This window comes from Sinocyclocheilus rhinocerous, unplaced genomic scaffold (assembly GCF_001515625.1).
Source record: "Sinocyclocheilus rhinocerous isolate Xijiao unplaced genomic scaffold, SAMN03320098_v1.1 scaffold28, whole genome shotgun sequence".
Classification (NCBI taxonomy): Eukaryota; Metazoa; Chordata; class Actinopteri; order Cypriniformes; family Cyprinidae; genus Sinocyclocheilus; species Sinocyclocheilus rhinocerous.
Genome location: NW_015652416.1, coordinates 997,785 through 1,008,891, shown reverse-complemented (window position 1 = coordinate 1,008,891; position 11,107 = coordinate 997,785). Strand labels below are relative to the sequence as shown.

The following is an 11,107-nucleotide window of genomic DNA, read 5'->3' as shown; positions in this document are numbered from 1 at the left end:
AAAAAAAAGCACATTTATTTTAAATTACCCGAGACCAGAGGCCGCTAATACCGAACCCGACCCGTGTCCGAGGCACTCGTAGAAATTTTGGACCCGAACCCGCTCGGGTCTCGGGTCGGACCTCGGGTTTTCGGATCCAAGTGGACCCGTGAAGACCTCTAGTGTAATGTACACCGAACGGAATTTGGCGTGAAAAAAATGTCACTACAGAGAAACTGCACGTAACACATAAACATGAAATGTTGAAGTACATCGTAAAAAATGATTTTTCAAAGCTGTACAGTAAACAAAGCAGATGTCTGGAGTACATTTTACGAGAAAATACTGTTTCAGTTTTTCTGCTTCACTAATTTAAGTTTAATTTTGTGTTGCTTGCTGCTTCTTTGTAATTGTTTGTGAAATTTACTAGCAATTTCCGATTGAAAATTGTTTCTACACCATTTTTTTTGTCTACAAAGACTGAAATAGCATTTTCTTGTAAAATATACTCCAACAACCTTCGAAAAATCATTTTTATAGTGTAAAAAGTGGTGGGAGTGCAAGATTTACTCTTAAAAGGAAGAAATCTGAGAGCAATTGAGATCAAATGCACACTATGTACATTCTTTTTAAGAACCACTTGTTTGCCAATTCAACTTTGGTTTCAGGTTTCCCAGCTTTAGCTTGCCTCCAAAACAAAATCTCACCCTATTTTTTTCCCCTTTCCTGTGCGCTGTGCAACCATCAACAAAGGACTGTGTTGTGACTCAACAAAACAAACCTCCATCATTAGCCAAACACGAGCAGGAAGCAAACTGAGTCATACGGCCGTGTTATTAGATTTCCTTTCGCTTAATAAACCGCTCGCACTCTAGGGTCCTCACTCATGGTGGCGTCTCTTCCAGGATGTTGCATAAACGTAGATGTGCAAACCGCTCAGAATGCACTGCCTTTGTGTGGCGGTGTGTGAATGGAGAGGCTATTGAGCTTTTGTAGACAGGAAGGACTGCCAGGCTTCACACAGAGCCGTGCACACAAAAGTCTGTAATGACATCAGCTCAGACTCACAAGTTAAGTCTGTTTAACATGACTTAGAGGGTTTTAGTGCTCTCATTCACCTTCATGCTCTTCTGTTGATGATTTATGGAAAACATTAAAGGTTTCAAGATCACAACCAACGTTTAGGGACAGTTTGCGCCACAAAATATGTTTATATTGGGGTGTTTCTTCAACTTTAGGCACTTTTATGTCCCGAGGTTATTATAATTAAGAGATTTCATCGGCTTCAGACACTTTTACGTCCTAAGGTTATTATAATTAAGAGATTTCAACTGCTTCATTTTTGCTGTATTGTAGCAGAATGGTCTTTTTTGCTTTTTTTTGCCATTTGCAACCACAAATGTATTTTATGTTATGATTTTATTATCTTTACCATCTTAAACTCTGAAATCCATCATAAAAGTATATGAATATATAAAGGATAATCTAAACCAATAGTTAAATAATTTCAATATTTATTGCATGAAAATGAATTGTTATAAATAAATGAATAAATAAAATTGTCATTTCCACCCCACCGAACAATTTTGCTCCTAATAAATTTTATATTAAAAAAATAAACTCCTAAAGTTATTATACTGTACTTTTTACCAAGGAGAGAAAAGTATCATGTAAGAGACTGAGATGAAATATGAAACAGAATAAAGAAAAATCAAGGTCTTGTTATCGTTCTTGGTGTGAACGGGGCTTAAGAATGGGAATCTCATGGTCTCTTTCTCAGATCCTAAGCCATAGAACAAAGCAAACTCCCCCACAATCCTCTGCAGATTGCTCTTCCTCTGAAGTCAACTGCATGTCCTGGGACTGGTTTGTTTCACACAGTCCTATCATCACATGGAAGGAATTCTCCGACGGCTGTCCTGAGCCTGGCAAGCTTAAGAAATCCTGACTGTCAAAGATCTACAGGCTCATCCCATTTCCTGAAGAGGAAGGAATGCGGTCGGAAGAGTTTATCACAGCAGCAAACAAACTAGAGATGCCATATGGTTACTAAGGTGTTTCGAATGATTTTTAACAAGTTTCTCTGGCTGCTTGCTTACTGGCTAAGTCAAAAAAAAAAAAAAGCCCACTGACAAGTCTGCATTACTCATTTTGGACCAAAACGGTGCTGGTTCTTGAGCCAGAATGGGCAGCTTTTCACTGACTTGAGAACCAAACGTTGACATGACAAACTTTAAGGTTAACGGACTCTTACCAATAAGCCAGTTACCATCTTTGCCAGTTGTTTGGGTATTAAAAGCATTTTAACATCCAAAATAATTTTAAATACAGCATCCTCATGACCTGCTTTTGATGCAATTCGAATAAAATTAATATCAATAAAATTGCATATAAAATGTATTAATTTCATTATATTTTAGATGGGTAAGGAAATGTAATACAAATATTTCTGAAGGTTTATGTGACACCGAAGACTAAAGTAATGTCTCCTGAAAATTCAGATAATATTTTAAAGGGGTCATCGGGAGCAAAATTCACTTTTACAAGTTGTTTGAACTGAAATGTGTGTTGGCAGTGTGTGTACACATCCACCTTATAATGATAAAGATCCACCCAGTGCTTTTTTTTTTAATCTCGATAAATCCAAACCCCTTTCTCATATCAAGCCGTTCTCAGATTATTGGCGGTGTGACGTCACACTGGCAGTGTTTTAATGTGTGAAGAGAGGGGCAGGGTGAGCAGAGCTCATTTGCATTTAAAGGAACATGCAACGAAACAGCTTGCTGTAAACAGAGCTGATTTTGACAGGGTAAAAAGGGTGTTGTTTTACACTACCATTGAGAAATTTCAACCAAAGTATGTTATAGACTTTCCATTAAGATCATAAAGAATCATATCAAACAGTGGAAAATGGGCATCCAATGACCCCTTTAAAACATATAAAAAGTCATTTTAAAACTGTAATAATTTTTCGCAATATTACTGTTTTTTTTACTGTGTAAAATAAATTCAGCCTTAGTAAGCATTAGACACTTCTTTCAAAAACATTACAAAATCTTATATATATATATATATATATTTTACAAAACAGTTATTTTAAGTTGTAATAATTTTTTACAGTATTACTTTTTTACTGTAGTTTTTATTAAATAAATGCAGCTTATGCAGCTATATATATTATGCACATTACACTGATTATTTAAGATGAGTCATCTAACATTGTTTTCACAATTTTCATTGGATCAGGAGCAGTTGGATCAAGAAGCGGTCCGCACACCTTGACGTCCCGGGACCATGTTCAGGGGGAATGTGGGCTAATCCATGATTAGCAGAAACGTTCAAACTGCTGACCTAATCCCTGTTGCTTTCACATTGAGCCCATCGTCCCACAAGGCAAAGACAAGACAAATCAGTGACACTCGTAGAGGAGAAGAACATCTCCATCGGTCTCAATGACACACTCACAGCGTCTTATTTAATCATGTAAAAACAGAACGATTAAATTAACGGGACAGCCTTGAGGGCGAGCAAGAAACTAGACGTGAGGGGCGTCTAATTAGCTCTATACACAGAGCTAAAGAGGCAATGCACATTGATTCAAGATCAAAACTGTGCAATCACTGTGTGTGCTTATTATTTTAATTAACCCAGATACTCTTATCTATATTAGAATCATGCTATAAGGTCTTGTAGGCGACCTATAACACTGCTTGATGGCCGCGGTCGTGCAGCACACACAGAGGCTCGCAGCCCAATTACGGGAGGGTCATCTGAGCCCATCTGGGTCTGTGGAGGTAAGGAAGATGTTGGCCCAGCTGGCACACATTCAGAACAGAAGGAGGTCAATATGAAGTAGAGCAGAAGAAATTAAGAGCATGTTGCAGAAATCCTTTCCAGCTCAAAGCAACAGCAACTCTTCAGGAACAAATTCAAAACTGTACCGAACAACTGCATCTCTGAGGACATGCTGCAAGATTTCTTTCAAATCTAAAAAACAGTTAGATTTTTTAATGTGCAATATGCATCAAATGACTGGTTAATGGCAGTGTTATTTTAGTATTATTTAGGTAGAAGTATAATTTTTATTAATATTTCAATTAATTTTTTTAAGTTTTAATTTTTTTTATTGTGTGTGTTTGTCATTTTATATAGTTTTCATTATTTTTTATTTCAGGTTTAGTTATTTTAATGGCAACTCTAACTGAAATAAAATAAGTTACTAATTTAGGTATATGTATATACACACACACACACATATCATGGTTTTAATTTTAGTTAACTATAATAACCCTGGTTGATGGTCTAGCACACTTTCAGAGCAGCTTGTACAAAGGGTTTATAAGGTTTGTAAATAAAGCAATCCATTCCCTATCTTTGGTCAGCTTTCTTTGGCAGATATATTCTCCTGACACTAATTACAGTCTGTATTTAGTCTAAGGATATGCAACAGTTAAATCAGTTTCCACAGGTTTTCCAAGTAAGTTCAACTCATTACTTTTTACAGTGTAAGACACCTGTAGACAACACACTTAATCTGCTCAAAATAACTCTAAAGCAGGGTTAAAATGATCTGCGATCACAGATTAATGAGGTCATTGTCTAAAATAGGATCAAAAGTCAACAATTCAAGATGAAGCAGTTCAGACTGTAAATCATCATGGGCACGAACAATAAATATACATGACAAATAAAACAAAACAAAACAAAATAATAAAATAAAATGTTAAAAAGCAAACACTTTCAACATTGATAATAAGAAATCCTGCACCAAATCAGAATATTTGAATGATTTCTAAAGGATCATATGTGACACTGAAGACTGGAGTAATAATGCTGAAAATTCAGCCTTAAATCACAGGAATAAATTACATTTTAATATATATTCATATATGCCTTTTAATATAATTTAAGCGACCATTAACGTAAAAAAAAAAATAGTACAAGTTAGCTAGTTATAAACAAACATTTTAACTTTTGTGATAGTCTTTGAAGAATCAACATTAAACATGTACAACAACTTGGTGTAATGCATTCATGTTTGTGTAAAATATGTTTTTGGTCTTTGTAGTTTCACATCAAACAAAACTCAGCTGACCTAGTGGCTTAATTAAATCTGTACACAAGTCCAAAAGACCTCCTGTGGTGTGAACTGGGTCTTACAGTCCTCACATGATCATGAGAAGCCATACATCAACCAGCTGTTGGTCTCCAATCATGTTGACCCAATTGATCGGTCTCAGTGAAAGGAGCCAGTGTGACAGAGAGGCATCATGAACAATGAGAACATTCTGCAACGAGCTGGAGACGACACATGTGAATCATAAACTGAACTTATGCTGCGGGTCACAGCAACAGGACGAGGATGTGCCCTCTTCCCACAATATGCCCCTTACATATAAACAGCAGCTCCATTCAAGACTCAGGCAATGACACTCAAAGTCACAAGGACTGAGGTTTCCACGAACTTAAAAGGATTTTTTTTTAAAAGAGAGGCAATGACATTTATGGAGTGTGTGAACCTGGCGTTACGTTTGTATGCCCGCCCGGTCTGTTCTGTTCTCGTGCGCCATTTAGGCGCGCTGCATTCTGATTGGTTCGGATAGCATACTGCGGGAGGTCGGGGGCGCGGAAAATCGTGCTATAAAGCGATTTAGGAATCGCGCAAGCTCAAATCGCGATTTTATGATGATTTCGATTAATCGTACAGCCCTACTGAAAATTCAGCTTTACATCACAGAAATAAATTACATTTTAAAACGCATTACAATAGAAAATAGTGCTTTGAAATTGTAATAATATTTCACAATATTTCTGTTTTTACTGCATTTTTTAATCAAATAAATGTAGTCTCAGTGAGCATAAGAGATGTTCAAAAATATTTTTAAAAAATGTATCGACCACAAACTTTTGAACAGTAGTGTATTCTTTTTGTTTGAAAATGTTGGGTTTTAAAATGTTTAGGTAATGAATGACAAAATTTGATTACAAGCTTATTTATTACATTTATTATACATTCATATATTAATATACACTTGTATATTATTATAAATATAACAAATTGCACCCAGAAAATTCTTGACAATTTTTGAATTATTGAAAAAAAAAAACTTAATTATAATTGTAAAATAGTCAACTGCCCTGAAAATCACAGTATTCACTCACTATTTGTGTCCTAATTGCTCCTTTGGACAATGCAAGTGCCCTCGCTGACCCAAAGTATATATATATATATTTTTTTTATATATATATAAAAATATTTTTTATTTTTATATTCATATATATATATATATATATTCTATTGTATATTTTTTCTTTTCTTTTTCTTTTCTATTTTTATTTTTTATTCAGCAAGGATCCACTAAATTGTAACCAATAACTTATATTTTAAATAAATGCTGTTCTTCTGAACCTTATATTCATTAAAGAATCTTGAGATAAAATTATCACAGTTTCCACAAAAATATTAAGCAGCGCAACTGATGATAATAATAAGAAATATTTCTTCAGTATCAAATCATAATATTAAAATGATTTCTGAAGGATCATGTGACACTTAAGGCTGGAGTAATGATGCTGAAAATTCAGCTTTACATCACAGGAATAAATTACATTTTAAAATGTATTAAAACAGAAAACAGATATTTTAAATTGCAAAAAAAAAAAAAGACAGTTTTTACTGTATTTTGACAAAATAAATGCAGCCTTGGTGAGCAAAAAATACTTAGACGCTACTGGCATAGAAATTTTAATTTCATATTTAGAGCCAAGACAAAGAGGCATTATTTTGAGCATTAACTCAAAGAAACAAAATGAAATAAGTATGAAGAAATGCTGTGCATGATTCAACCTTAAGTGCCCATATAACCACAGCCAAAAAGGACATTAGTGCATGGGATATGAGCCATGCTGAGTGAATCATGGAAAATCAATGACTGCTGGGCATTGGATAGCTGGCCAAACATCCCTCTCACACTCAGTCAGCTGACATGGTGGAAACTACAATCAACATCACATCAATAGAAGGTCTTTCGATGAACGGATTTGGTGTTATACAAGTGTAAATCCTGACCATTAAGTCAGTAAGTCAGTCATTAAGCCAATGTAAGTGCATCAGCACCACCAGAGTACTAATGCAACATCTGATCGGCAGTTCTCACAGGTAATTAGGGTCAAATCAATGACTCAAGCAACAAATTGCAGACTAATTACTAATTTAGTAGAGGTTTTAGCCCAAGTTACTGAAGATCCCACTTTAAAAATTAAAAATCTGTCATAATCTACTCACCCTCACGTTGATCAAGTATTATGCAGACAAGATTTGCGCACAATAGCAGTGAATTAAGTGAACAATCACTTAATTTCACTCACACTTTTGCATACTTAACAAGTGTATGAGTCAAATGGACTATTTTCTTGGTGCTTTTTCAATTTTGCAGCTTCAACACCGCGACACCATTCACTTTCATTGCATGGAAAAGAGCAGCCTAGACAGTCTGTTCGCTATCTTATTGTGTGTTTACAGGGGGGAAAAAAACACATCATACCTCTTTTTAGCACCAAAATAGTACATTATGTCATAATTTTGATAAAGAGCACAATGGTGATCAATGGAGAATCACTCCTGAGATTCAAACCTGCGACCTTTTAGTTCTCAGACCAGATTTGAGCTTTACGAACAGCTTTTCAAAACGCACGGGTAAATAATAATAATAAATCAGTAACAATTCTGTTCAAATTACATACATTTTTCAGCTTCACTAGGATTGGCACATAATGAATTCATAGTGTCTATTCCATGGCACCGACGAAATTAACGAAAATTTAAAATTCCATTCACTAAAATTAAATGGAGTAAACAACAGAATAGCAGATAACTGAAGACTTGCAACTGGAAATATATAAAAGCTATGCAATATCTCATTCGCAACATGACATTATTTAATTACAGCGCCTAATATCACCCAACTAACGTTAACTAAATCAATGTAAACCTCTCATCACAAACGTATCGTGGAAAACAGATATTTCAGCTTACCGAAAGCGGGGTGAATCTTTGATACAGTCTTCAAAATCCACCGTCATCCTGGACGATTTATTTCCAACGATTAAAACTGAAATTTCATCGCCGTCAGTAAACAAGAGTGTAAATGTAAGAGATCACGCGTACTACAGCCTCTTCACTCCACAGGTCAGGCAGAGAGTGAATCCACGGAGCTCAAGACTCGCTCCTAATGCTACAGTAAGGGACTGTCAGCAGTTTCTCTACTCTGACTAAAACGCAAAAAAAAAGGTTGAACGGCTACCGTCAGACTTTAGACCGTGAGTGTTGTCTTTTTTATGCTTAGTCATTTTTGATAATCAAATCAAATCACATCAAATGAAATAAACAAATAAATAAAATAAAAATAAAATAAACGAAATGAAACAAAACACAACTAAATAAAATAAAATAAAATGACAAAATGATCAAATAAAACAAAAAAATGAAATAAAAATGAGATATAAAATAAAATAGTTAAATGAAAGCTAAATAAAATCAAATGACAAAATGATAAAATAACGAGATAAAATTTAAATAAAGAAAATTTAATAATGAAATAATGAAATGAAATAAAATGAAATAAAATAGAATAAAAGAAAAATGAAAAGAAATATAAAATAAAATAAAATGAATTTGTTGACATTTTCTCATAAGGACTTTTTAACAGACTAAACTCAAACTCAAACTACTACAGTATATTTTAGTGTTCATGCCGTGTTAATTTCATGCAACCTCTGATCTGTGAAGTCTTTTTTTTTAGTTCAAGAAAGTTTTAAGTTATGCCATATAAATAGTGTAACATTTCCAGTGGCGGCTCGTGAACGGCTACCGTCAGACTTTAGACCGTGAGTGTTGTCTTTTTTATGCTTAGTCATTTTTGATAATCAAATCAAATCACATCAAATGAAATAAACAAATAAATAAAATAAAAATAAAATAAACGAAATGAAACAAAACACAACTAAATAAAATAAAATAAAATGACAAAATGATCAAATAAAACAAAAAAATGAAATAAAAATGAGATATAAAATAAAATAGTTAAATGAAAGCTAAATAAAATAAAATGACAAAATGATAAAATAACGAGATAAAATTTAAATAAAGAAAATTTAATAATGAAATAATGAAATGAAATAAAATGAACTAAAATATAATAAAAGAAAAATGAAAAGAAATATAAAATTAAATTAAATGAATTTGTTGACATTTTCTCATAAGGACTTTTTAACAGACTAAACTCAAACTCAAACTACTACAGTATATTTTAGTGTTCAAGCCGTGTTAATTTCATGCAACCTCTGATCTGTGAAGTCTTTTTTTTTAGTTCAAGAAAGTTTTAAGTTATGCCATATAAATAGTGTAACATTTCCAGTGGCGGCTCGTGGGTTTTAAAATAGAGGAGGCACACTAATTGTATTGGTCTGGGATCCCAAAATATTTCTTTCCATTCAAGAGTTATAGGCGTTTTAGTAAAAGCGGCTCTGCCCCTTATGAATGTTTAGGTGTCCCGTTACAACGGTGTGTTGAAAGTTCAACCCAAAAATTTTGCTGAGGTATGCGTTTTATCCATTGTGAGCCAGTGATTCCAATGATATAATACGCTTGAGCCTGCGACTAACGGTTTAGGAGTTATGAGCGATTTCATACTTTTGACAGTGGCTGCTCGTGGGTTTTAAAATAGAGGAGGCACACTAATTGTATTGGTCTGGGATCCCTGCCGATTATTCTTATTATTATTTGCTTAACCACTTTAAAATGGCTTTTTGGTTGCTTTTAGTCAGAAAACGTAAATAAAACGACATACATACAGGGAGATAATATAATTTCACTTACCTGGCCTATCACTTGAAGCAAACATCCATCACTTCTTTAAAAGTCTGTGTTGAAAGAGAGCTGCCTGTTGCGCCATTTAATTAAGCCAACTGCTGTAGCCTATATCCAGCTTAGGCTGTTTTTCCTAAATTAGTATATATACTGTTTGAATGACAGCTTGGTAAATCTGTTGGCAATCAAATATTCAATATCGCTACTCATCATAAGTACTTGGTACATTATCAGCGCAGCGGCAGACGTTCAAACTAATATCACGTAATTTACGTCTCTTTGATGATTGGTTGATATCAGAAGGGAGGCTAGCCTCCCTTGCGAGGTTTCTTTTCTCAACACTCCTCAGCGCTGAAAGTGAACACTCGATGGTGATTGGCAAATTTTTTTTACCAACGGAGGCACGAGAGCTCACCTCTCCCCCGGCCTCCCCCTCCCCTTCTCTATCATTAGCGGTAATAATTACATCAGCAGATTCGGCACATTCACGATAGAAAAGCGGCGCTTTCACGTTATGGTATTATAACAGTGAAATTACAAACAAAAAATACACATTCTGAGACATGAACCGAAATTAATTGTGAATTTTATTAACATTAAATCGTTCCCCCATTTCCCAAAATTATGCGGAAGCTGTGCCTCCCCTGCCTCCCCCGACGAGCCGCCACTGAACATTTCAACATTTATTATTAAATTGAGAATACATCTTTTATCACTTTTTTTGCAGTTTGCATTGCATATATTTAGAATGTGTTTTTAATAAAAATCTGATCAGTCTAATGAAAACTCAAACAAGATGTCAAAGATCAACACTGCTTCTGGTTAATAACACTAAGAAAATCCTATAATTGTATATGAGCATGTGTGTGTTTGTGACAGAAATAAATGAAAGTAACAGAAAAAAATACATTTATAATACACAAATATAAGGAAAGTGTTTGTGTGATTAGATTTTAGAGATGATCCCTAAATCTATTCAGATTCAACACACCCCCTTGTCAATCTTATATTTGCATGAAATAAAGGCTAGTCACTTGTAAAAGGTCATTTGCTATTTTACATGTTATGTATTGATTTTATTTTCATAGATTATATGTTATTCATGTATTTAAAGTCTGTAAATGTGCAAATTGATCTGACAATAGGCAATTGTTTGGAATTAGATGCAGACTGTAAGAATAAACCTTGAACTGCATTGAGGAATGTTTTCATGTTATGCTTTTAAAGTTTGAACGTTTATCTATACACATACAGTAAGTC

At 34.2% G+C, this 11,107-nt stretch overlaps 1 protein-coding gene across 2 annotated transcripts in view; it reads right to left on the bottom strand.

The window, feature by feature from the left end:
• Positions 1–8,175, bottom strand: part of LOC107714984 (arf-GAP with coiled-coil, ANK repeat and PH domain-containing protein 3-like) — a 70,419-nt gene extending 62,244 nt beyond the window's left edge. For both annotated transcript variants that reach the window (XM_016520988.1, XM_016520987.1), the window contains exon 1: positions 8,015–8,175. In XM_016520988.1, coding sequence (XP_016376474.1) covers positions 8,015–8,061 — 47 coding nt within the window. In that variant the 5' untranslated portion in view covers positions 8,062–8,175. The remainder of the gene's footprint in view (positions 1–8,014) is intronic.
• Between the last annotated feature and the right edge of the window lie 2,932 nt (positions 8,176–11,107).